Source organism: Cetorhinus maximus, chromosome 14 (assembly GCF_964194155.1).
Source record: "Cetorhinus maximus chromosome 14, sCetMax3.hap1.1, whole genome shotgun sequence".
Classification (NCBI taxonomy): Eukaryota; Metazoa; Chordata; class Chondrichthyes; order Lamniformes; family Cetorhinidae; genus Cetorhinus; species Cetorhinus maximus.
In genome coordinates, this window is record NC_135892.1 from 57,460,651 (window position 1) to 57,488,318 (window position 27,668).

Here is a 27,668-nt window from a genome sequence, read left to right on the forward strand (position 1 = left end):
ACTGATGGCTTGTTCAATGATACATCTGGTGGTCATATGTAATTTGTTGTATCACTCCTGTATCTCATTCCTTGGGTTTCTGAGAGGTGTCATCAGCCACATTTTAACAATGGTTATTCCCCGTCTCCGAGCAGCCAGCTGGTAACTCTGCTTCCAGGTGCAGAGACATTTGGGAGACTGAACAGCCACATTAGAGGCAGTTCAGGGAGGGTTCACTAGACTGATCCTTAGCATGAATGAGTTTCTTATGAAGGAAGGTTGAGCAGTTTGGACTTATAGTCATTTCAATTTAGAAGAATGAGAACTGGCCTTATTGAAACATAAGATTCTGAAGAGGCTTGTTCTAAGACCAAAGCATCACGGCAGTTGCCCAGGAATCTTGTGAATCTCCTGCATAAAGATCATTTTATGGTTGCACATCAGCTGTACCTTGATGGATTAGAAGTCCTTGGTTGACAAACACTCCCGGGTGATCTATAAGTTCCTTAATTGCCATGTGTGCAGTCGATGACCCCCCTGCAGCTGAGGGAAGTCAGCTGGAGCCGCAAACCTGAGCAACTCCTCATACTGTCTGATGTCAACACAGGTGATAATTGCCAACATCACTAAGAAGAAGTCACTTACCTGTTTTATGCATTTCTACACCGCCTTCTGCAAGATCCTGCAAATGTCTCCGACAGCACCCCGGAAGGATCCAGAGGCAAAAAAGTTGAGGGCGGTGACTTTGTTAGCCACTGGTAAAGTGTGGACACCAGGTTTTATTCTATAAGGCTGCAACTGTCTGCTGTCACCTAATACAATACCCTGAGCCTCCTGAAATACTGGTGTTCCAACATATCGAGGAAGCTTCTACCTGTAAATCTTATGTGCTGGGTATGGCCTTATACAAGCTGCATCTCTGCTAATTCCCTCTCTCTCTTGTGAAGCTACAGATCTGTGAGCAGCAGGCTTCTGCTGGTGTAGCTCCTGGTGCTCATCTTGATTCCCATTTGAGGTCCAAGCTAACACAGTGTAATTGACACCCGTGCTCATATGATAAATCAGAGCTCCAAGGTGCTGATCAGACCTCTGAGCATCCAAAGTCAGCTAACGCCTCCAAAGTGTCCAAAGTAACTGCTCAGCGCAAGTGCTTTCACACAAGCAGGAAAGAAAGTAGCTGTGAGTAGTTAGCACTTATTAGCTTATATCCCTTTCATGGCTTCAGCCTCCCCTTTACTGCCGGCACTCTCCTGTTGCTTTCATTGACGAGCTCCAGGAAGCCAGGGAAACCTATGGGGCAAGACTTTTGGGTTGTTGACAGGCGTGGTGGGTGGGCGCAGCGGGCGGGCCTGGGAGTGGCTGGGAAATGGCCCGCCGCCCATGAACGGCCCTGGCTCAGCGCTGCTGGGGTGGGGCTGGGGGAGGGCAAGTGCCGAAGTCTGCACATGTGTTGGGGGAGTGTGCAATGAAAGCTCCCTGAAGGCAGAGAGCATCTCAGGGAGTTGAAGTATTTTAAACCAATGAATAAAGTTTTAAAAATTCCGGAAAAAATGTCCACACAGTGGACTCTCTTAGCTTAACATGTATATTTGAAAATTTCTGGCCCCCCTCCCAATTTTTAAAAAATTTAATTACGGAAACCCTATCCCGCCCGCGGATGACGCTTCTCCAAAAGTCTAAAGGCCGCCTGGCTGATTCGCCTGCCTGCCAACTGTAATGTTGGATGGGCAGCGAGAAATCACCGCTAATTGTAACTTTAATGGCCTTAAAAGGCCTCTTAATTGTTGGCAGGTGCACTGCCATCTCTTGCATGCGCCCACCAACCGAAATATCGCATGAGTGCGCCATGATGCCGGGACACTTGCCCGACGTCATCGCCTGCTATTTCACGCTTGGGCTTGTCGGGCACCTGCCTGCACGCCGAGCAGAAAATCCTGCCAGAAATAAATTTCAAAACCCATGTTAATATTGCTATAATTGTAATAAACATATTGAAATTGGCCATCTACCTTTCTGGAGATGGTTGTGGGCACACAGCCTAATACACTGCTGTTAAGTGCAGAAATTGGCCTGTTGGAGTTGACTCCCAACATGTTTGCATTTTTCCGGGATTTCACTCTGTACCTAAACACATGGGGGAGGATTTTCCCTTGTCAGGCGACTCGGCAGGGGCAGGCAGGGGTGTTTGGGATGCCGACTGCCACCTGCGATCGGGGCCGGACCGCGAGTTCATACTGATGGGCCAATTAAAGCCCGCCCAGCGTGAGTCGTGCAAGGCAGCGCTGCCTGTGTGGGGGGTGGTCAGGGAGGAGGGCAAGAGCACAAGTTCACGAAAGCACGCTGGAAAAGCTCCCTGAGGCACAGAGCTGCTTCAGGGAGATGTAGAATTTAGAACATTAAAAATAGAGATTTCTAAAATGTTATCAAACATGTCCCCACTCATGTGACTCTGTCACATGAGCAGAGACATGTTATTAATTAAATTTTTATTTTTATTTTTATTTGCTATCGGAAACCTTATCCCACCCGCGGATAAGGTTTCCTAAAAAATCCCAAGGCCGCTTGGCCTTTTCGCTTGCCCACCAACCGTAAGGTTGGACGGGCAGCGAAAAATTTCATTCAATTACCCTTTCAATAGTCTTAATAGGCCTTTTAATTGTTAGCGGGCGTGCTGCTGACTCCGGCGCACATATGCCAACTGAACTATCACATGAGTGTGTGATGACGTCAGGAAGCTCGCCCGACGTCATCACGCGTCATTTTACACTCAGTCGGGTCGGGCATGCACCTGCCTGACGAGCAGAAAGTTCTTCCCATCCACTCACCAGTATTAAAATTATGCCCTATGAGTCCATCTGGTGATTCTATTTTATTTTCTGTTGTTTGCACCCAAAACCAGATAAGAAGCCTTCCAAACTAACAGCTGCTTACTATTCCCTGCCTTTGGGAAAACAATATCTCAATTAGCATATTAACTATCAGATTTTTCACACCCTTTTTCTTTTGGGATATAGGGGTATGGTAGCATAGTGGTTATGTTACTGGATTAATAATCCAGAGGCCTTGGAGACATGAGTTCAAATCGCAACGAGACAGTGGGCATGCACACCAAGATGCTGAGACATTCAGTGCTCCCCTGCCGGCTGCCATTTGGTTGCCACCTTACAGTCTGCTGAGCTGGCAAACAAACCATACTTTATCCCTGGAAAAACTCAGCAGGTCTGACAGCGTCTGCGGAGAGGAACACAGTTAACGTTTTGAGTCCGTATGACTCTTCAACAGAACTGTTCTGTTGAAGAGTCATACAGACTCAAAACATTAACTGTGTTCCTCTCCACAGATGCTGTCCGACCTGCTGAGTTTTTCCAGGTATTTTTATTTTTGTTTTTGTTTTGGATTTCCAGCATCTGCAGTTTTTTGCTTTTATCATACTTTATCCCTGCCTTGCTTGCGGTCCACTTATACCCAGTGACTCACCAGGTGCTGATCTCAACTCTATGCTAACCTCAAAGGTAGGTGCAGTGCTAGTATTTGGTGGCTTTGAGCATCAGGTCATGGCAGAGCTGCTTCATCACTTTGCTGCTGTTTTCTTCCTCCTTGGGTTGCTGTGGCTGTGCAGGCAGCACTTCTTGAGTGCTTGAAAGCAAGAAATCAGAAGGGGAAAGTTGGTGTGAGGGAAATAGGGGTGGGAAGCAAGAGATCCATGGTCACATCATCAGCAGATTGTTCCTCATGCCAGGTCCTTAAATGAGGGTGCACTGGGATTTGAGTAGGGGCATAAGTTAGGAACGTGCCATCATCCTCAATGTTCCCAGCAATATTGAGTGCTGTGGACCCTGTCGCAGCTGGCTCCATAATGCATAGTGGTATTGTCACTGGACTAGTAATCCAGAGACCATGGGTAATGCTCTGGGAACCTGGGTTCAAATCCCACCATGGCAGATGGTGGAATTTGAATTCAATAAATATCTGGAATTAAAAATTTGATGATTACTGTGAAACCATTGGCGATTGTCGTAAAAACCCATCTGGTTCACTAATGCCCTTTAGGGAAGGAAATCTGCCATCCTTACCTGGTCTGGCCTACATGTGACTCCAGACCCACAGCAATGTGGTTGATTCTGAAATGCCCTCTGAACAAGGCTCAGGAGATACAGGTATCATTGTCCCCACACTGACTCTGCTCTACTTCCTTCAATTATGTGCCAGCTTGTCCTGCAAGAGAGAGGGCAGGATGTCAGTGGTTGTATACTACTGTGATTGGATGATAGGCCTGTCTTAGCTGAATAGCTGTAGGTATATGGAGGCAGTGAGGTGGGTTTGAGGCTGCCCGCATTGGTAGGTGTATGAATGTGAGGTGGAGTATCTGGATATTAGTTGTGAGTTGAATGCCGGGGAGTGCTGCTGGGTGAGTGATGGGGTGTAGTACATTGAGAAGTGTGAGAGGCTGGTGTAGTGGTGTTTAGGAGATGTCAGGTGAAGATATATTCACTGCCTTTGACCACCTTTTTGAAGTCATTAGATGTCTAATGGTACTGCTGTAAATTCCTCGGGGCCCAGACTCAAGGGCTGGAATTTAACCCTATCCCTTCCAGGGACTGGTTAGCAGGTGGGGAGGAGATGAAAAATTGGATGCCATGGAGGCAAGACTGTGCTCCTCGCCTGCCTGCCTCCACTGGTATTTTACTCATGGTGGGGGAGACTTTGGGCAGTTCGCCCATCTATGGGCCAGCTGAAGTCCTTAAGTGGCCAATTAGTGATTGTATGAGGGGCCTCCTCCTGTCGTCACTGGGATTTACCCATGGCAGTGGGTACCAGAGCCAAGTGTCCAGCAATCTTGTTTCTGGGCTTGGAGGATGGTGGGGTATACCTTCTGTTTGCCACCCTGTGCCCAACAGAAGCACTCTCCCCCTGCCCCCAACCAAGCTAGTTTCCCCCCTGTCCTTTCCAACCCAGTCCTTTGACCCCCCCCCGCCCCCTCTGTGGCCTGGTAGTCTGGTCCCAGTGAAACCTCAGGCTTGCCTTTAAGTCTCGGTCCATGGCATCTCTTCTTCAGGGACTGCCTGAAGTCCCAGCATTGGACACTATTCCCAGTGGTGCTGCTGGGCCTAGAGAGCTGCTGGCTCTCTGATTCGGAGTCAGGACTTCCTCCCTGATGGGGACACAAGTCTTGCCTCGAGCCAATTAATGGCGCACTAGCCATAAAATGGCTGCAGAACAAATCAGCCAAGCGGAGGCAGGCTTGTCCCCGACTTTTCAGCTGGGGGGCGCTGGAGTCACCATTTTTGCGTAAAATTCCAGCGCATGAGTTGACCTTCCTGGCTACCTGCTCCCACTCTCCCCTGAGGGCTGTCCTTGAGCACTTCTGGCCGCTCTCAAGACCATGATGTATCTCCTGCCCAGCCGCACCACTAATGCCTCTAGAGTTGTACCCGTCAGACTGGAACCCTGGTGCCCAGCTTGTGCGCCCTGGTGGCCATTTTACATGAATTTCCATTGTAGCAATCTCTTTTTCCATCTTCTCTTTAAGAGGCAGAGAAAAAAAAGGTTGCCTGTACCTTGTGATTGACAAACATGCTGTCAGCACCTTGTGATACAGAGCTTGCTGGAGATGCGATCAGCAACAGCTTAATGGGCCGAATGGCTTCCTTCTGTGCCATTCATGTGTCTTTGACTCAGTGACTCTGTGATCAGCAAGTTTTTTTAAATTCATTTACGGAATGTGGGCATCACTGGCTCAACCAGCATTTATTGCCCGTCCCTAATTGCCTTTGAGAAGGTGATGGTGAGCTGCCTTCTTGAATCACTGCAGTCCTTGTGGTGTAAGTACAATAGTAAGCCACAGCAGCACATGTGGGAGAGAAATAGACTGTGCTTGGAGGAACAGTCCCCTGCAGAAATCTTCAAACTCACTGACCCTTACCAGAATTTTCAACAATCATTGGGGAGCCTCATAGAGGGGCTCCATGGGCTGCAATGTGGCCCGCGGGTTAGGCAAGCCTGATCTAAAGGTACTGTGGCGAGTATTGTAATTTTTTTTGAAGAGTTTAATTGTATTGTGTATTGTATTTCTTTTATATTTAGTGATGCATTTTATTTTGTAAGTTATTTCAGCTAGGAATGCACAGTGCTGCACATGTATGATCCAGTATTTCAACTTGTACATTGGTTTTTCTGGAAGAGAAAAGTCTGAAGGAACCAAACTCTAGCTTTAACATTGATTCCTACGGGAACTTATGATTCACTTAAATTCCTTTCACTGAAAGTGTGATTTTCAGGAACTCAAGCAGAATGTTAAATGAGGACATACTGTAAAATAATAAAAATATAAATTACTTTTCTCAATTTTGCAAAATTTGCAGAAAATCTCAATTTTGCAAATTATATCCTGATCAAATAAATTATATATATTATATTGTCATGAAGATGTGCTTTATGTCAAATAATGATTTTTAATTCACCTGGTGGAATCCTGAATTGAACTTTTAAAAACATGACTTTTTAAAACACAGACCAAGAGTGACTTGAGATCACAGCCAAAGTTAATTATCCCAATTTGCGTTGCTACATATTCCACATTCCAATTATTGGAATGGAGACAATTTTCTGCAAAACCTTTTGTATTCATGTTGAACACAATTCTAACTGCCTTTATTTTTACCTAATGTTTATAAGTGACAGTTTTGGCAAACATTAACCAAAATCTCTACACACATTTAAGGTACAAGAGACTAAAGCTAGTGGCAGATGCAGTTGCTGCTTGGGAGTATTCGGAAAAAAGTGTTTCGCTCACTGAATTCGTTTTGCCAAGTCTGACAGAAGCAAATTCTCTTAAAGGTACAGCTGTTTCTTTTCTTACTTTAAGTTGTAGTGTAATTTCAATCTAAAGCTAGAGATGAAAATTTGTTACATAGGTACCGCACGATTCAATAAATGTATGGAAATAAAATTCCGCTTTGGGCATAATCAGGAAATTGGGTGCAAATTGCACTCAAAATTATATTGGTTAGGTTACAGTTCAAGGATAGAATTTTAAATGCCAATTGGGGGTAGGTTTGAGTCCGGGTCTGGCCAGGTGGCTTAAATGGCTGAAAAATGACGGCTGGTCACAAACCCAAAACGACCCCACCCACTTCCGAGTTTTACCGGAGCACGTTCCCAGGCTTGCTGGAAATTCTTGTGGAGCTGTTGAGTCAGTGATTTAAATATGCAGACAAGCAATTAACTATGGCTTTAACGAAGGATTCTGACTTTATTACCAGCACACAGGTTTCCAGAGCTATGTGGAACTCGTTAGGTGAGAACACATTGGGCAGAATTTTGCCATCGGTGTGTGGGGGCTGGCCTGACACACCGACACATAAAATGACGCGCGATGTCGTTGGGCGTGCGTCCTGATGTCACCGCGCTCCATCGCAATATTTCGGAGGGCAGGCGTGCTATGAGTTCCAAGGCGTGCCCACCATTAAATAACAGGCCAGTTAAGGCCCTTGAGGCAGTGATTGACAGTGATTTTTGCAGCCCGTGCGATTTTCAGTGCGTCGCATGGGTGCAACGGGTAGGCCACATTTTTAAAAACCTCATCCACGGGCGGGTTAAGATGGGTGAGTGGGCTCGCTGATGCGAGTTGTTAGTACTTTAGTTTTTAAAATTACTGCTACTTGCTTGTGTGAACAGGACAACTTCAATTCTCTTGAAGGACTCCACCCACCACCCAAATACCCACCTCCTGATTGGACTTCCAACCCCCACCAGTACTCCCAGCACCCCCACCACAGGACCTCTCCAACCCTGAACCCCCAGGGTACTCGCTTCCCACATGCCGAGTAAACACCCCCCCCATGGGACACCCGTACCCTACAGGAGTCCCCGACACCCCCCCCCCCCCCAACTATTCAACCCTCCCCCCGACTGTCTGACCCCACCAACTGTCTGACCCCCTACCCCGACTGTCCATTTCTGTCCAGCCCAAAATTCTAACCATTTACTTGACAAAACTACCTTCTCCCTGGCTTGAAAGTGGCTGGGCCTTTAAACTTACCTGATTTACAGCAGCCAGTGGTGTAAAAAAGGTGACATGGCCTCCTTCCCTCCGATTCTGCAGTGCTCGACTAAAGGGCTTGGGAGCACGCTGCCCTTCACAGTTCTTGCTTGGCCAGAGTCGGAAGGTTGGGCGAGACAGGATTGAGAAGATTTCCAGGTAAGAAAGTAGGAGTAGGATGGTAGTCCGACTCTGATTGCCATTCTGCAGAAATTCAGGCCCATTAGTATTTAAATTGACACACGAAAACAACAGTCATAAGTTAGCAACAAAAATTTTTTTATAAGTAATCGATACACACAAAAAGCCATCACCTTAAATACATCTTCCGCAGACTGGTGTGGTCACAGCTAATGCCTTTTCATCACATATGCGCAAAAAAGAAGATTTCGACCAGGCAGCCACTGCCCTTTTTGCCGCGTTAAGACAAAGAGGATACACAAAAAGATTCCTCAGACATATCAAGTCAAATTGTTTGGGCTAGTCAACCCACCATTGCAAGTGGTGTTAATTATAACATATTGCACATTGACCCAACATATAAATTAAGTGGTTAAGAATAATTTTGGAAAGTTAAAAGGGAGTGTCAATTCACTGGACCAACATAACATATCAGCTTTTAAGAGGCTGATTAAAAATTTCTCTCCCTCTCTGACCTCCAGTTTCTCCCTCCCTCGCTGACCCCTGCAGTCCCTCCCTCTTTCCCCCTCCCTTAACCTGGCAGCCTCCCGCTTCCCCCCCAATCCCTGCAGTCTCCCTCTTCCTCCCCCGACCCCTGCAGTCTCTCTCCCCTCGCGACCTTGTGCAAACCTGCAGTCTTGCTCTCCCCCCACCAGTATTGCTCTTCCCCACCCACCTTGTGCAACCCCACAGTCTCCCTCCCCCCACCTGGCACAGCCCCGCTCTCCCCACCCCCGCACCTCGGGCAGCCCCACAGTCTCGCTCTGCCCCCCTACTTGGCATAGCCCCGGAGTCTCGCTCTCACACCCCAACCTCGCGCAGTGCCACAGCCTCCCTCTTCCTCCCTCCCTTACCCCTGCAGTCTCCCTCCCCCCCATGACCTCTCACAGCCCTGCAGTCTCGCTGTCCCCCAGTCTCGCTCTTCCCCCCACCTTGCGAAGCCCCGCAGTCTCACTCATCCCCCCTTACCCCGACAGTGACCCTCTTTTCCCCAGATCCCTGCAGTCTCCCTCTCCCCCACCAGATCCCTGCAGTCTCCCTCTCTCCGCCGATCCCTGCAGTCTCCCTCTTCCCCCCAATCCCTGCAGCCTCCCTCCCCGCCCCCATCCCTGCACTCCCTCTTCCCCCCCGATCCCTGCAGTCTCCCTCTGCCCCTCCGATCCTTGCAGCCTCCCTCTCCCCCCGATCCCTGCAGTCTCCCTCCCCCCCCAGATCCCTGCAGCCTCCCTCTCCCCCCGATCCCTGCAGCCTCCCTCTCCCCCCGATCCCTGCAGCCTCCCTCTCCCCCCGATCCCTGCAGCCTCCCTCTCCCCCCGATCCCTGCAGCCTCCCTCTCCCCCCGATCCCTGCAGCCTCCCTCTCCCCCCGATCCCTGCAGCCTCCCTCTCCCCCCGATCCCTGCAGTCTCCCTCCCCCCCCCCCCGATCCCTGCAGCCTCCCTCCTCCCCTGCTGATCCCTGCAGTCTCCCACCCACGACCTGTCACAGTCCTGCAGTCTCGCTCTCCTCCCCAGTCTCGCTCTTCCCCCCACCTCGCACAGCCCAGCAGCCTCCCTCCCCCCACCTCACACAGCGCTGCAGTCTCACTTTCCCCCCCAATCTCGCGCAGCCCCGCATTGTCCCTCTTCCTTCTCCCCTCATGCAGTCTCCCCCTTCCTTCCCCCCCACACAGTCTCCCTCTTCCTTCCCCACCCCCACGCAGTCTCCCCCTTCCTTCCTCCCCATACAGTCTCCCTCTTCCTTCTCCCCAACACAGTCTCCCTCTTCCTTATCCCCCACCACGTAATCTCCCTCTTCCTTATCCCCCACCACGCAATCTCCCTCACCCTTCATCCCCCCACACAGTCTCCCTCTTCCTTCACCCAACACACAGTCTCCCTCTTCCTTCCCCCCCACACAATCTCCCTCTTCCTTCTCCCCCCACACAGTCTCCCTCTTCCTTCCCCCCAACACAGTCTCCCTCTTCCTTCCCCCCACACAGTCTCCCTCTTCCTTCATCCCCCCACAGTCTCCCTCTTCCTTCCCCCCAACACAATCTCCCTCCTCCTTCCCCCCACACAGTCTCCCTCTTCCTTCATCCCCCCACACAGTCTCCCTCACCCTTCATCCCCCCACACAGTCTCCCCATTCCTTCCCCCCCACGCAGTCTCCCCATTCCTTCCCCCCCACGCAGTCTCCCTCTTCCTTCCCCCCCAACACAGTCTCCCTCTTCCTTCACCCCCACACAGTCTCCATCACCCTTCATCCCCCCACACAGTCTCCATCACCCTTCATCCCCCCACACAGTCTCCCTTACCCTTCATCCCCCCACACAGTCTCCCTCTTCCTTCCCCCCCCACACAGTCTCCTTCCTTCCCCACCCACACAGTCTCCCCCTTCCTTCTCCCCCCTCGCAGTCTCCCCCTTCCTTCTCCCCCCACGCAGTCTCCCCCTTCCTTCCCCCCCACACAGTCTCCCTCTTCCTTCACCCCCCACACAGTCTCCCTCTTCCTTCCCCCCCCACACAGTCTCCTTCTTCCTTCCCCACCCACACAGTCTCTCTCTTCCTTCTCCCCCCACACAGTCTCCCTCTTCCTTCTCCCCCCACACAGTCTCCCTCTTCCTTCTCCCCCCACACAGTCTCCCCCTTCCTTCCCCCCCACACAGTCTCCCTCTTCCTTCACCCCCACACAGTCTCCTTCTTCCTCCACCCCACCCACATAGTCTCCCTTTTCCTCTCCCCCCCCACACAGCCTCCCTCCCTTTCCCCCCACACACAGTCTCCCTCTTCCTTCCTTCCTTCCCCCCACCCCTCAGTCTCCCTATTCCTTCCTTCCTTCCCCCCACCCCTCAGTCTCCCTATTCCTCCCCCCACCCCACCATACCATGCAGCCCCGTAGTCTCTCACCGCTGTAAGAATTTGTCTTGATTTGTTTCTGGAGTTGATGCTGTCCATAGTTGATTTAACTTGAAACCCCAAATGCACAATTTATATCTTTTTTGGGTCCCGCTGAGCTCAAACCTACAAGGTACAATCAAGTGAGAGAGAGAGACAATTATGAGTGGTGAATTGGAGTAGAATTCATTAAGATGTTAAATATACTTAATAAAAGGCAGCAAAGAAGCAAGGATACTCCTGTCCCCCTGAGAGGTTGGATTCCCTCGTGCGTTGACAGCACAGGCAAAGTTTTTGTCTTTGTCCTGATTCAATGTTGTCACTATCGGAGCAATGTTGAATGTCTTCGAGCCCTCAATATTTATTCTTAATTCTAAGAGTTTCTGGGCCATTTTAGGGCATCGTCCAATTTAACCCTTTCCATCGGCTAAAGGTGAGGTCACTTACTATTTCCCCACCACCATGGCTCAAGTCACATAGACCATGTAATTGGAGATAAATGTTTGTCTTTGTACTGTCTTAAACTTTGGAGATAGCATTCAGTCTTTAGCAAATGTTACATGAATAAAGATGGAGATGACATCCCGTGATATCCTTTATCAGTACTGAGGCCTCTCAAGTTGGTTTTGCATAAACTATTGTAAGTTTAAAAAGAGTATTTTAATAAATTTAGACTTGATATAATTTAGCTGTGCACAGCCTAATTACTGTATCGCAAATTAACCTATAACCTGCTTAAAGTTTGACGGAGATATAACCTTCAGGCAAAGAATCAGAAGTTGAATGAGCAAATAATACCTAAGTTTATTGAATAAAGGATAAAATAAAACAACAATGCATTTATCAGTTAACTAAAGGTGCAAAAGAACAAAAAGGTATACCTATCAATAATACACTGTAGACTTCACAACTTCAAATGGTTGGTCAGTCTCGAAGAAGTGGAAAATGACCTCAACCCTTCTTGCCAACAAGAATTCTGCCTCTATGTTAGAAGGAAACTTTACTAAGGTCCATGCTAGCAGGAATTCTGCCTCTGCCCCTGGGCTAGGACTGCACTAGCCATTCTCACCCAGACAGGAATTCTTCCTCTGTCCCTGAGAATACACAATACAACCATTTTCCCTTCGCTTGGTATACACAAACAAGATGGTTCCAAACTCTCTTTTATATCTGATTCTGGCATCACTCCACCTTAATTCAAAGTTGTTGCTAACAGCCAATTGGTCATTAAAGTTGTAAGGGTTAATTTCATTGCATTTGTCCATCTGCGCACATTGCCTTAAGCATAAGACAATGGATTATTTCAAGATGTATTCTTTATGCTAAACTGAACAAATTCCTTATTCATTAGACCCAATACTAGACTAGTCAAGGACCGTGTGTTCTGATAGGGCTATTGGAAGAATAATGCAATTGCTTCCCACAGACACTCTCAAAGCATGTTTAAAATACGGATAGGAATGTTAGTAGAAAAACAGACATAGATATAATCCGACTTTCATTAACTATCTGATTAATTACTTATTCTTCAATTACAGAATAATTGAGGTACTTCTTCTAATAATCATCTGTTGCTGGTCAATTGCTATTTTACAGTACTAGTGGTTAGCATACTAAAATGTTGCATAGTTTGGCAGCAGGTGTTCAAATCACAAAATGGAAGGAGTTAATACAAAACAGCAGCTTGACCTCGTTAGCTTATCACAGACTGCATGTTGTAAAAACCTTTTAAAAATGGTCACATTAAGTAGGCAACCTAAATCCAACTAAAATAGAACCTAAAACTCAGACCTGCTTACACGATTCATTCATCCTGAAGCTCGTTAGCGCCAGGTGTAAACGGGTGCCTCCCGTGGTAAGACAGAAAAGATAAGCAAGGAAGATGTCTTCCTGGATTATAGCTGCCATATTCTATTGATTTGGTCAATAGGTCAATGCATCAGAATGGCTACCCCTAATTAAAATAGATATATTGCACAAGCTCTTATCAATATAGGGAGGGGTTCATGCTGCAGGTAATCGATTATTAAGGATCATTATTCACTTCTCATGACTGTGAAGACCTTCTTAGCATTCGCACTATAGCAACTCAGACACTTTGGCATCAAGCTTTTATCAATAAGTTAATTTCTCACAATACTGACAGCCTCGAACTGTTTCATACTGTCATAGCTGCAAATTCTGTTGACAAACTGTTTTAACTGTTTGATTAACTCCCCTCAGCATGCAGGAACTCTAGCTAGTCTATCTAAAATGTGTTTAATATAAAATCCAAAAATTAGTACATTATCAAAATGTTACACCACCGCCATTGATCCACTGTTTGATGTGCTCCACTCACTCTCCCGCTGCTCCTTCAATTGCAGTCTGTTTTTCTCCCGTGTTTGCTGCTGGTAGGCTCACTAACAAGATGAGGTTAAGTCCATCGGCAGCAAACGTGGGAGAGAAACAGCCTGTGATTGGAGAAGCAGCTCCTCAGAAGTTCTGTCACTTGCATGCAACGGGGGTGACTTTTCTCTCATTTGTCACCCCCATCGTTGATTTTTCATGGGTTTTTTGGGGACTTTTGAAGGTGAATTGGCTTGCTGCCCCTGTGTATTTTGAACCCTGGGATACAGGCAAAGAATCAGTTTCATTGACATGATGGAGCAACAGTTCCTTAGGAGGCTGCAGCTTCCTGAAACAAGACTTCCTTCCATAAGGACCAGTTGGGGACACATTGTCAATGGTTGTCAAGATCACCACAGCCCTAAACTAACAAGGGGACGAAGGGTTCAGTTGCAGGGAGACTTAGAAATCCAAAGAGTAAGGTGGAGGTATTGGAACAGAATAGTGATGTGGGTGAATACAAGTAGAGTGGAACTGAAAGGGACAGAGAATTCAACAAAAAATGTACATCAGTGAATAAGATCATTGCAGGGAATAGAAGTAAAAAAAAATGAAATCCAAGGTTCTTTATCTGATGGAAAATGCATCTGCAATAAAATAGATACATTAGTGGCACAAATAGAGGTAAATAGTTTAGATCTAATGGCCATTACAGAAACATGGTTGCAAAGTGATCAAGGTTGGGAAATAAATATTCCAGGTTACACAATATTTCAGAAAGACCGACCTTATAGTAAAGCATGACGTAAGGACATTAGTGAGAAAGGATCTGGCCTCCAAAGATCATGAAGTAGAATCAGTATGGGTGGAAATTAGGAATAGCAAGAGTCAGAAAACACTATGGGCGTAGTTTATGGGCCCCCTAACTGTAGTTATACCATTGGACGGAGCATTAAACATGAAACTATTGGAGCCTGTAACAAGGGAAATGTAATAAATGTGGGAGACTTTAATCTTCATATAGACTGGGACAATCTAATTAGCAAGAATGGTCTAGCAGATTAGTTTGTAGAATGTTCTCATGATAGTTTATTGAGGAAGTATGTCGTGGAACCAACTAGGGATAAAGCTATCTTAGATCTTGTATTGTGTAATGAAGCAGGGTTAATTAGTAATGTCATAGTAAAAGACCCATTTAGGAATAATAACCATAATATCATTCAACTCGATTTTAAATTTGAAAGTGACATATTCCAATCGCAAACAAAAATCTTAAGCAAAGCCAATTTCGTAGGTATGAAGGGAGAACTGGCTAAGGTTAATTTGGTAAATAGACTGAAAGGTATGAAGGTAAGTGAACAGTGGGAAACATTGAAAGAAACAATTCAAAATGTTCAATAAAAATACATTCCATTGAAGAACAAAAACTCAGCAAGATGGACCCATCCATGGCTCACTCAAGAAATTAAGGGTAGTATTAGATTAAAAGAGGTAGTTTACAATGTTGCAAAAAACTGTAGCAAGTCTGAGGAGTGGGAGTGTTTTAGAAAGGACCAAAAAGTTGAAAAAAAGGACAAAATAGAATATGAAGCAAACTAGCCAGGAATATAAAAACAGATTGTAGGAGCTTTTATAAGTGTATAAAAAGTAGAATAGCTAAAGTAAACAATGGTCCATTAGAAGCAGAGACAGGAGAAATTATCATGGAGAATTAGGAAATGGCAGTGGCATTGAACAAATCTTTTGTCTGTCTTCACAAATAAAAGACACAAGTTCTATACCAGAAATAGACGGTAACCTAGGGGTTAAAAAGAGTCAGGAAATTAGGGAAATTGACATCAGCAGAGGGAAAATTGGAGAAACTTAAGGAACTAAAATCCTTGGAACCTGATGGCTCATACCTGAGGTAGCTGCAGAGATTGTGGATGTGCTTGCTATGATTTTCCAAAATTCCTTAGATTTGGGAACAGTCTCACGAGATTAGATGCTGTTGTGAAATGTTACACTGCTTTTCGACATTCAGGATCAGTGCTGGGGCCTCAGCTGTTTAGAATCTATATTAATTATTTAGATGAAGAGACAGAGTAATGCATCTAAGTTTGCTGATGATACCAAACTAGGTAGAAAGATAACCTGTAGGGAGAACACAGAGGCTGCAAAAAGATATTGACAGGTTAGGTGAGTGGGCAACAAGATGGCAGATGGAGCATAATACAGGGAAGCGTTAAGATACTCACTTTAATCATAAGAATAAAAAAGTAGAATCATTTTTAAAAGTGAGAACCTAGTTAGCGTTGATATTCAAAGAGACTTAGGCGTGCTTGTACAAGGAACGCAGTATGTTAGTTAGCATGCAGGTGCAGCAAGCAATTAGGAAGCCAACTGGCATGTTGGCCTTTAAAAGGGAATTGGAGAGCAAGAATAAAGAAGCCTTGCTACAGTTGTACAGAGTTTTGGGTGAGACTGCTTCTGGAGTACTGTGTGCAGTTTTGGTCTCCACATTTAAGAAAGGATATACTTGCATTGGAGGTGGTATAGCGAAGGTTCACTGAATTGGTCGCTGGGATGAGGGGTTTGTACTATGATGAGAGGCTGAGTAAATTGGACTTATATTCTCTGGAGTTTAGAAGAATGAGAGGCAATCTCATTGAAACCTACAAAATTGAGAAGGGGCTTGAAAAGGTGGACGTTGAAGGATTGTTTCCATTGGTCTGGGAATTTAAAAATTTAAAACACAGGCACAGTCTCAGGATAAGGAGCTCATCATTTAGGACTGAGATGAGGAGAAATTTCTTCACTCAAAGGGTTGTGAATCTTTGGAATTCCCAACCCCAGTGGGCTGTTACTCCCATTGTTAAATACAGTTTAAGGCTGGGATAGACAGATTTTTTTTGTCTCGGGGAATTAAGGGATGTGGGAAGTGGGAGTTGAAGCCCAAGATCAGCCATGATCGTACTGAATGGCAGAGCAGGCTCAATGGGCCATGTAGTCTACCCTTGCTCCTATTTTGTTTGTTCTTATGACTAGTCCCACCACCTGAAACCTCCCCAAACTCCGACTACCCCTGCAACTACCCACTCCCCCTACCTGACCTGACTCACCCCTGACCTGACCTGACTAGCCACCAACCGGATTATCCCTAACCCATCTACCCACTCTCCCACCCTATCCACCTGCCATTTTACCCCCTTACCCACTCTACCCTTACCCATTTACTTTCTCTCCATAATTTTTCAAAGAAGCTTTGGAACATTTAACAGAAAATGCTGGAAAAACTCAGCAAGTCTAGCAGCATCTGGGGAGTAAAAAACAGAGTTATCGTTACAAGTCTTCAGAAGACTCTTAATGATAACTCTGTTCCTCTCTCCACAGATGCTGCTAGACCTGCTGTGTTTTTCCAGCATTTTCTGTTTTTGTTTCAGATATCCAGCATCCGCAGTATTTTGCTTTTATCTTTGGAACATTTAAACTCTTTATGGCGCTAGCGGCCGTATTCTGTAAGTAAAAAGGGGACATGGCTTCTCTTCCCCCGATTCTCCAGTGCTACGAAGAAGCTTTTCAAGGAATTGTACCCTCAAAATTTCTGGAGAAGCTGGGATTGGAAGTCCCAACTGTGATTGACACTCCTCCGAAGATTTGGGCCTTTATGTTTGACAATATGCAAATAATTTGAGCCGAAACTTGGGTAAAAGTTAACTTTACAAAAGTAATGTAATTTTAAGTGCAGTTTGCACCTGGGTCACCGATTGTGCTGAAAATGGAAACTGTTGGCCCATGTATGTGGCACTCCTGTGTTCAAGAACAGGTAGGGGTATATGTGTGTCATCAATATATCTTGAACTTTTGGAAACTCTGATATTTGAAACATCCTAAGTTTCTTAGATGGGGAAAATGATGTGATTGTTTACTATCGAAAGCATTGCATTGCCTGCTTTATATATCAATGCACTGCAAACCGACTATTATTGCTGTCGTTGCTGACAGCCTGGAAAGAGCCTGAGGGGAACAAATGAAGGCTGCTGTGACCATCATGCTGTGACCTGTCTTAGAGTTTGGTTGGAGGTTCTCCTGGAAAATGTTACACAACTCTGTAGCCACTTTCATGCTGAATCAGACCACCTGGAGCTATTACTCAGATAAGTTTGGTTGGCAGAACTGAGATGAATGTGCGTAATTTCTGTATGATTTTTCTACTTAAGGAAATAGACAGATTCTGCTCAGCATCTTCTCTGATTAAGTAGGCAGGATGTAAAACCTATCATCTAGGGATCCGAAATGTGAACGTCATGGTGCATTTGATGCAACATCAAATTTAGTGGATGTAGCACAGCCAATTTGTCTCGTCAACTGAAATTTTATTGCTTAAATAACAGTAAATCAATGTTTCTGTTGGATTGCTGTGTTCCATAATAAAACAATGCATTTTGCTCTTTTACAGAGGTTGACAGTCTTTGGCCTGAGCTATTCGATGATGATGACCCCAGCAAGATTAACGAATCGACATACTTGTTGGAGTATGTTGAGAGGTGAGCTCAAATAACAAACTATGTATGTGGATGTTTTCAAATTTAAAAGATTAATCTATTACTTATAATCAATCACAGCGGAGGTCTTGCAATGCAGTTATGGCGTCCATATCTCTGAGGCAGAAGTTCTGGGTTCAAGTCCCATACCAGGACTTGGCTATGGAAGGAGCATTCATGATGTGGTTCAATTGGCTGATAGTCAGCCTAGGAATCCTTCCACCACTATTCCCAAATGGGAAAAACGTGTGTGTGAGACGATATGCTAAAAAAAAAATCAATCACAAGGTTGCTTTGTTCGATAAATGTGGAATGTTTATGTACAAGAAAATAAAGTATACACTAAGATAAAAACAAAATACTGCAGATGCTGGAAATCTGAAACGAAAACAGAAAATGCTGGAAAAACTCAGCAGGTCTAATAGCATCTGTGGAGAGAAAAACAGAGTTAACGTTTCGAGTCCATATGACTCTTCAGAGCTAAAGGGAAGTAAAAATGTGGTGAAATTTATACTGTTTAAGGGGGGTGGAGCAGGTGAAGCTTGAAAGGAGGCCAGCGATAGGTGGGGGCAAAGGAGAGATTGACAAAGATGTCATAAACAAAAGGACAAAGGGGTGTTAATGGTAGCTCTTGGATTGTAAGTGCTGAAAGAGAGGGTGCGCTTTGGAGTGGGGCTCATTCTGTGTCACTAAGGTGAAAGAGCAATTTGGCAACTGAGGTCCCAGTGATTGAGGCTGTCTCTCAACATGGAGCCATCGACTCAGCAATGGGCTGGAGCAGTGGGGAGGAACAGCAACCCCAGCAACAAAGGCAGTCCCCTGGTGCATGGGGATGCAGAGGTGTTGGTTGAGGAGCAGGAAGGGCAAGATGGTGCTACCTAAAGCATTGGGTGTACTGACAAAAGATCATCTTCTTTAACATGTCTCAGCAGCAGTGTTACGGCCAGCTGCCCCCAATGAGACAAATGGTGGCTGATTTGTGTGCCCTCCTGGAGGTGGGCCTCAGCCCACTGCCAGTAGCTGTCAAGATGACAATTGCCTTGAATTTGTAAACATTTGGCTTGCTCCAGGGGTCGTCAGCAGACCTGTTTGGGATATGATAGGCAGCTGCCCACAGCAGCATTACTCAGATGACAGATACCATGTGTGAGAGGGAAGCAGACTTTATATTCATCACAATTTTTTAAAATATATTTTTTCTTGAGTTATGAGTGTCTTTGACAAGGCCAGCATTTATTACCCATCCCTAATTGCCCTTGGGTAGGTGGTGGCGAATCGTCTTCTTGAACTGCTGCTGTCCATGTAGTGTAGATGCACCCGCAGTGCTGTTAGGACCCAGCAACTTGAAGGAATGTCGATATTGTTCTAAGTCAGGATGGTGAGTGATTTGGAGGCAAACTTGCAGGTGGTGGTATTTCCAGGTGTCTGCTGCCCCCATCATTGTAGGTGGTACAGGTCACAGGTTTGGATGGTGCTGATGAAGGAGGCTTAGTGAGTTGTTGCAGTGCTCCTTGTATATGGTGTATACATACTGCTGCCACAGTGTGTTGCCAGTGGTGGGGATAATGTGTCCTGCCAGTGAAACAGGACATACTGCTGATGGAGGAATGTGGACATTGGCTGTAAGTTATGATTCGGTGAGTATGACTATGTTGGCTGTTGCTTGACTAGTCTGTTAGACAGCTGTCCCAGATGTGGCCAGTCAGGCAGAGAGAGCCACGGGTTTGCCTCTGTGGCAGAGTTCCCTCAGATGCAGGGTATGATTGACTGCACCCATGTATCCATCGAGGCTCCAGCAGCTCAGCCAGGTGTTTTTATCACTAGGAAGTGGGTCCACTCATTCAGCATGCTTCTGGTGTGCGACCATTATTGGTGATTCCTTCAGGTGCACGAGGTTTTCTGACCACTGTCATGATTCATTCATTCACCCTTGGGCAGACACAAGTGTCACAGCTGTTCATGCTTCCTTGGATGACCCCTGGCTGACCAGATTTATCCTTTGAAGAGATTACTGTTGACACCTGTACGCAACCCACAGCAGAGGTGCAGGAGCGATTCAGCCGCTGCCATCACACCACAAGGGTCATCAATGGGCAGACCGAGATCCTCTTAAAGATGCAGTTCCAGAGACTTGACTCGTCGGGGTGGTGGGTGGGTTGGGGGGGGGGGGGGGCACCGTCAAATATGCCCCTACAATTGTGGCACTGATCCTAAAGATCTGCTGTGCCTTGTGCAACATGGCCCTACAGGTAGGATTGAATCTGAAGGAGGTCCATGGGGAAGAGCGCACCGTCGTATTGTAGTAAGAGGAGGTTGATGAGGATCATCGGGCTGCGCTGCAAGGCTATCTATAGCTTGCGCGGACAACAACACATTGAGTAGGATGGCAGGGAAGCCCATGACACCCTGATCCAGGAATGCTTTTCTTAAGGCTGGCAGATCCTGGAATAGACTCTTCCTATGTGACATCTCCCCCAGCATTTTCATCCACTATCAGTAGTCCAATGGCACTTAAACTCCTGGGGCTAGATTTTCCCTTTGCGAAGGGAAACAGAAGTTGGGACTTTCTAGGTCTTGAACCCCTGGTGAGAAACAGTGTCTCTTTAGGATTTTCATGGAGGTGCTCCCTGAATTGGCATGGAAACAGGTTCCTTGTCTATTAAGGGAAGCAGGTGGGCTCTCAAAGCTGAAGGGCCAATCAGAGGCCTTCCAGCTTGAGAGGAAGAGCAGGCTGTAGTTCAGGATAAGTAAATGAGAAGGTGCTTCAACATGGAGCACTCTCACTAACTTTTTAAAACATTAATTAAAGATCAGAAAAACAGTTAGGCCACTAATGTTGGGGTTGCGGGGGTGGGACGCTTGTGGGGAGGTGGGGGATTCCCTCTGCAGGGTGGTCGATGGCTGAATGTGCATTCAGACAAACAGGGAGGGCCTATATACCTGCCTAGAGTGCTGGTCCCCGACTGCCACTTGGTGCCCACCTCCAGGCAGTTACACTTCCCCCATCGTGTTGGAAAACTGGAGGCCGACTGGAAAAGCGAAGTCACTTTCTTTAACTTGTGTTAAGAAGGCTTTTAATGAGCCAACTTTGTTGCCTGCCTTTTGGGGGTTTGTAGCCCTGCCAGCCTGAAAGCCACCTCAGCAAAAATGGCTGTTGCAGGGAACGTGGTCAGGAAACCAACATGCCAGCCAAATCCAGTTTTTTGGGCCCCCACTTCTTCTGCTCCTTACCAGGGCCTGAAAATTCATGCTTTGGTGTCCAGTTGTCATAAAGTAGCATGTCTCCACCAATCACATTGTGGCCCAGGCCACTCACAGTTTTCTTACACACACTGCATCTTATGCTTCTATTGCTTTGTTCCATGACACATGTAAGGGTCCACTTCATTCCAGTAACATACATGAAATCGACAGAAGCATTATGAACTGCACCTAAGTGAACCCCTAAGTGATGCTATTGTAGCTTCCTGTCCTCTCATGAGAGCTTCTATGCACCCTCCTGTGGCTGATGTGGAGGCAGATTTCTTGAATGTGCATTCCTGCAGCTGAGATGCTCATGGCGCATGAGCTACAGGCTGCACCAACTACATTTCTGCAGAAGCAGCGTCAGTCGTAGGGGCTTGAGGCATCACATATGTCTCTGTCAGAGGGACCAAGAGGGCAGGAACAGAAGATGGGGCTCCTTCAGGAGTGGCACCTTATACACCATTCCTGTCTCCCTCAGCCTTTTCATGGCTCAATTGCATGTCCACTCTGACCAGTACTGGGTACAGGACCTGGCTATCTGTCCATGTATCTGTGCTATTGCTGCAATGGAGCGGTCAATGCTGCAGAATGTATCAAACATTCAGTTTATGCCAGTCCTCTACTTCTGCATCCATTTGGTAGACCACTGCATGCAACTTTCCATGAAGTTGGCCAATTTTTCAGTGGAGGAGCTCAGATGCTCATGTGTCTGAAGCATTGCGATGCTCATACGATGAATGGACTCCTCCATTTTCTGCACTGCCTCAGGGAGCGCTTGACAGATGGCCACACATTTCCCTTTGCTGCTGCACAAGCACCCACTTTGTATCCCCAAAGTTCAACATCTCTGACTAGGTAAGTAGGGCTGGAGCTGTCCTCCATCCTCTGATGGGGACTCCCACACCTGCGGCTATATCCATCATATGCCTCTGTTTGGGTGACATGATGCTCACCTTGTGATAACCATTCTAATCGTGCCCGGGGTCCCACCAATGTGTATATATTTGCACTGGTGGAGGGTGAACTTGACTCCTGTGACGGTGGATCCTCAGGGTGTATCTTTTCTTCTGAGGTCCAACATCACTTGTTGCTGCTCCTCCAGCATTGGTCCTATGGAACATGGAACATACCAGTTACTCAGCTTCCCATCTCTCAGTACCTGCTTCATCAGACATCACCATCAACTGTGGTCTACTAGGTACAACTACACAAATGAGGAAGCCACTCCAAGCCGCTTGCATGGACAGAACAAGCAGCTCTCACCCTCTCTGCTGCACACCCATCTTGTCCTTGGTAACCTCCTCTCCCACAGCCACTTTGGCAATGTTAAGGGCTTCCTCCTCCAACAAGATCAATACTGCCAGGTGGGCCACTCCATCCATAGAACAAATCCTCTTGCAACTGTTGTGTACTCGTTTTCCTGTAAGGTACAGATAAAGACTGTGATAATTCCCATCAGAACAGCATGAGGCATTTAATGATCATGGCAATTTACTGTCCATGGGTTTAACTCAACATCCTCCAAAAGCTAAAGTGCTGTGAACCCTTCCCTCAGATGAGGAATCAACCTGGGCACATATCCTAAGTTTTCCTGGGCGATGCTTAACTTGAGGGCCTTCTACTCACAGGTAGATTCATTGTGTATTTACTTCTGTCTGTCTGCTGGGCATTGTCTTGCCAGATCTCAGAAGGTTGTTGAAGCTGGACCCATGTCCTACTTACCACGCTGCAACTGTTGACCTGTCAAGCGACCTCCAGCCTTCACTGCTCAAATGGGGCCTGCCACATCTACCTCCTGCCTCCTGAATGTGCCCTGGGACAGCGATCATAAAGATAAACCACTAATTGGTTGCCTCCGTGAAAATTAGGCTGCATGTTGTGTAACACCTTTGATCAGTTTAGGAACCAAGAAATACTCCTGGCGTCTTGGGAAAATTCAGCCCAATGTTAGTCTGCTTCCTGAGGTCAAAGTAAACAAAGAAAAGGACACTGGGAGATGTAGGCCTGAGGCCACATTTAAAATATTCTCTTGTTTGTAAACTAAAAATTCCACTTTTCTTCCAGATTTAATAAACTGTTTGACGATAAGCAATATAAGGCAGCTGCAATACATGTAGCAAATTGTCCCCGAGGAATCCTTAATAATTTGGAGGTCATGGAAAGGTTTAAAGGTATATATTTTGTTCATTACTGTGTTTTATGTGGCTAGCAATCAAAATGGAAAAACAGAGGCCTGAATTTTTCAGTCTGCGTGTGGGGGGCAGGCCCGACATGCTGGCACATAAAATGGCGCACAATGACGTTGGGCGTGCGTCCCGATGTCATCGCACTGTCTCACAGTGTTTCGTTCGGCTGTATGCCCACCGCTAACAGATAGGCCTATTAAGGCCATTAATGAATTAATTAATGTAATTGTTTACGCTACCCGTCCAACCATAAGGTTGGTGGGCAGGTGAAAAGGCCAAGCGGCCTTCACGTTTTTTAGGAAACCTCATCCACGAGCGGGATGAGGTTTCCTAAAACTTTTACCACTTAAAAAAAAATTTCTGAAATGTAAAAACATGTCCCATCTCATGTGACACAGTCACATGAGGGGACATGTTTAATTAAATTTACAAACCATTAATTTATTTATTTCAAAAGCACTTCAGTGCCTCAGGGAAATTGAAGCGCTCTTTCGCACGCATGCGTGAAAGAGCGCTGGCCCCGACTCTCTCTTCTCCCCCTCCTCCCCCCACCCGCACAGCTAGCTCTGAGTGCTACAGCTCACATCTTACGCTGGACAGGCCTTAATTGGCCCACCTGCATAAAATGGCGACGCAGAGCCGATCGCGGACGGCGGTCGGCTCCGCGACCGTCCCCGCCCGCTCCTGCCGAGCCTGCCCGCCGACAGAAAAATTCAGGCCATAATCTTGCATCAGCTGAATGCATTTCCTCCTAGTTTTTGTAGATCAGGAATTAAAAGAATATGTCTCATTTTAAAAATGGGATATTTCAATAGTTCAGCAAAAGTGACATTATCAAGAAAGATTGAGCAATGTACTACTTGTGTTGAAATGTTTCCATAGTACCTGTTTACAGTATTTACATATTCATTGTGTTTTGTAGATTTGTAGACCATATCTAAAAATAAGGCCAATATAACTGAAAATATTTTAGTAGTTAACAGAAATGCATTTAATAGCAATATCTTCAGTATCAGTTCTTCACGTTGTATAAAAGTACCACAGCTTCTTTAAACTAGCTGCTTTATTGATCTAGATAATAGTTCCTCCAAAATTACAATCAATATGAATTTATTTAATTACTGTTTAAACTTTAAAACACTGGTACATTTGCAAAAATATAAGGTTAGTTCATCATTCCTACACTCCCAGCATTGCCAAAGGGAATGTGTGTTGAAAAATTGGTGTAGAGCTCCAGTCCATTGAAGTCCATGAGAAACCAGGTTATATTAATTGCTTGTCATTTAATGTAATACTATAGAATAATTGTATAAGAATAATATTATACAATATATGATTTTTAAAAACATTCAGGTCAGAATCACATGAAGTTATTCTTGAAAGAGTAAAAACCTATTTTGTGACTAGAATCATGGGAAGAAATCATTGACCAGGGCATTGAATTTCGACAATACAAAGGCATACCCAGCCCAGGTGATCCCTCAAAAACCTCCTTTGGGTACTCTGCTAAAATTGGGAGGGTGAAGCAACAATTTAACATCCCAGACTGAACCCCACTAGCAGGACAGATCCAACAAAGGGAGGGATGGAATGGCTCTGGTTACTCAACATTGACTCCCGACTCCATGAATTCTGATGATGTTGGCAAGGAAACCTACAAATTACCACCTTCTGCCCTCTCTCATCTGGCGAACCAGCACTCCTCCATGTTGAATATCACTGGAAGAAGTACTAAGGTTAGCAAGGGCTTGTGGGGGAAGTTCAATATTCATCACTAAGAGCCGTTAATTAGCACTGCTATTTACTAAACTAGCTGAATCTTGAAGGACATATCTGTCAGACTTGGCTTGCAGCAGGTGGTGAGAAAACCAACATGAGGGAAAAACCTATTTGACCTCATGCTCACTGATCTAACTGGTGCAAATGCATCTGGCCAGGTTATTAGGAGTGACCACTGCATAGTCCTTGTGGATACGAAGTTCCATCTTCACACTGAGGACACCCTCCATCGTGTTGTGTTACACTACCACCATGCTAAATGGGATACATTCAGAACAGATCTAGCATCTTAAAACTGGGCATCCATGAGATGCTGTAAACCATCAAGAGCATCAGAATTGTATTCCATCATAATCTGTGTCCTCCTAGCCTGGCATATTCCTCGCTCTACCGTTAGCAATAAGCCAGGGCACAAACCCTGAGTCAATGAGGAGTGTAGAAGAACAGGCCAGGAGCAGCACCAGGTATACCTGAAATCGAGATGCCAACCAGGAGTAAATAGAGGAAGCATCATGCTATAGTCAGAGCCAAGTGACCTGACAGCTAATAGATTAGAACAAAGGTCTGCAATTCCTGCCCCATCCAGTCATGAATTATTTTAGGCAATTAGACGATTAGTGGGAGGAGGAGACTTCATGAACATTCCATCCTCAACAATGGCGGAGCCAAGCACAGGTGTGCAAAAATACTGAAACGTTTGGCAGTTAACTAGAAATGATGAACGTATGATCCACCTTGCATCCTCCTGAGGTCCCCAACATCCCTGATTAGGGTGGTTACTGACAGAGGCCAAGAATACCAGACACCAGACCAACAGTGCAGCAGTGCAAGGGGAAAGACAGCATCGCTTCTATACCGCGCATAGAGATGATATTATCACAGGCATATGTGGCCCTTAACTAAACAATGACGATCTTGCAAATGACAATGAAGAAAGGAACAAGCACAACCTGCTGCCATTGCCTCACTGCAGCAGAGCGATAAGTATAAGATGCAGGGACAATCCTGCAGTGACGGTTTGCATTGTTAATGCCTCAAAATAAAAATATGTATCCAGTTCAGGGCAGTAGACAAACCAGGTTAAAAATGGACTGTCTAAAATAAAATCTGACAAGTGATCACCCTATCAATGATGCCAGTCTTCAGCCAATTAAATTTGCTCCACAAGAAACAACTGAGCACACAGGTTACAGCAAAGGCTATAGGCCCTGATAGCATCCCAGCTAGAATCTTGTACTGCAGAACTAGCCTCACCTCTAACCAAGCTGTTCCTGTACAGCTACAGCACTGGCATCTAACAACAAAGTGAAAGTTGCCCAGGTATTTCCTGTCCAATTATTATAAAGTTTAGTTGAAGGTGCTATCAAGTGGCACCTGTTCTCCAATAGCCTGCTCACAGATGCTTATTTTGGGTTCGACCAGGACTACTCGAATCTACCCCATTACAGCCTTGATCCAAACATGGACAAAAGTGTTGAATTCCTGAGGTTAAGTGAGTGTGACTGCCCTTGACATCAAGGCAATGTTTGGCTGAGTGTGCTGCAAGATGCCCTGTAAAACTGAAGTCAGTGGGGCTCAGGGGGAAAGCATTCCTCAGGAACACAAGAAATAGGAGCAGGTGCAGACCCTGTGACCCATCGTGCCTGCTCTTTCATTCAATACGATCATAGCTGACCTCGGACTTCAGCTGCACTTTCCCACCCACTCGCCAGCCAGAATTTTGTGGCCCCTCCCGCCCAGCAGGATATTATGGTCCCACCGAACTGAATGGAGATTTAAATAGCTCACCACATCCACCAGAGGGGGGGTGGGGGGGGGTGGGGGTGGAGACACGCCATAGCGGGGCCATAAAATCCTGGGTGCCATGTCCCTTGATTCCCAGAGAGACCAAAGATCTGTCTATCTCAGCCTTAAATGTATTCAGCGATAAAGTATCAATATCCCTTTGGGGTAGAAAATTCCAAAGATTCACAACCCTTTGAGTGAAGTAATTTCTCCTTATCTGAGTCCTAAATGGTCGCCCCCTTATCCTGAAACAGTGCCCCTGTCTATTAGATTCCCTGATCAGCGGAAACAATCTCTCAACGTCTATCTTATCAAGCTCCTTCAGAATCTTGTATGTTTCAATTAGATCATCTCTGATTCTTCTAAACTCCAAAAGATATAGGCCCAACTTGCACAACCTCTCATCATAGGACAACGCTCTAATCCTAGGAACCAAACCAGGGAACCTTCGCTGTACCGCCTCCAATATAAGTATATCCTTCCTTTAAATATGGAGACTAAAACTGCACACAGTATTTCAGGTGTGGTCTCTCTAAAGTCTTGTAAAATTGTAGTAAGGCTCCTTTATTCTTATAATCTAATCCCTTTGCAATAAAGGCCAACATGCCATTTGCCTAAAATGGCTAGAAAATGACTGAATGACTTAATAAAGAGGGAGAAGATAGAGTATGGTAGAAAGCTAGCTAGAAATATAAAAACAGATAGTAAGAGTTTCTGCAAGTATTTAAATAGGGAAAGAGTAACTAA

The 27,668-nt window shown here is 45.9% G+C and overlaps 1 protein-coding gene across 4 annotated transcripts in view; it reads left to right on the forward strand.

Annotated features, from left to right (window-relative positions):
* The window catches only part of LOC144689675 (clathrin heavy chain linker domain-containing protein 1-like), a 113,956-nt gene that overhangs the window by 35,268 nt on the left and 51,020 nt on the right, over positions 1-27,668 (forward strand). For 3 of the 4 annotated variants that reach the window (XM_078556961.1, XM_078556964.1, XM_078556963.1), the window contains 3 exons: positions 6,701-6,816; positions 17,841-17,928; positions 23,236-23,342. In XM_078556961.1, coding sequence (XP_078413087.1) covers positions 6,701-6,816; positions 17,841-17,928; positions 23,236-23,342 — 311 coding nt within the window. The remainder of the gene's footprint in view (positions 1-6,700; positions 6,817-17,840; positions 17,929-23,235; positions 23,343-27,668) is intronic. The other variant, XM_078556962.1, reaches the window with a different exon arrangement.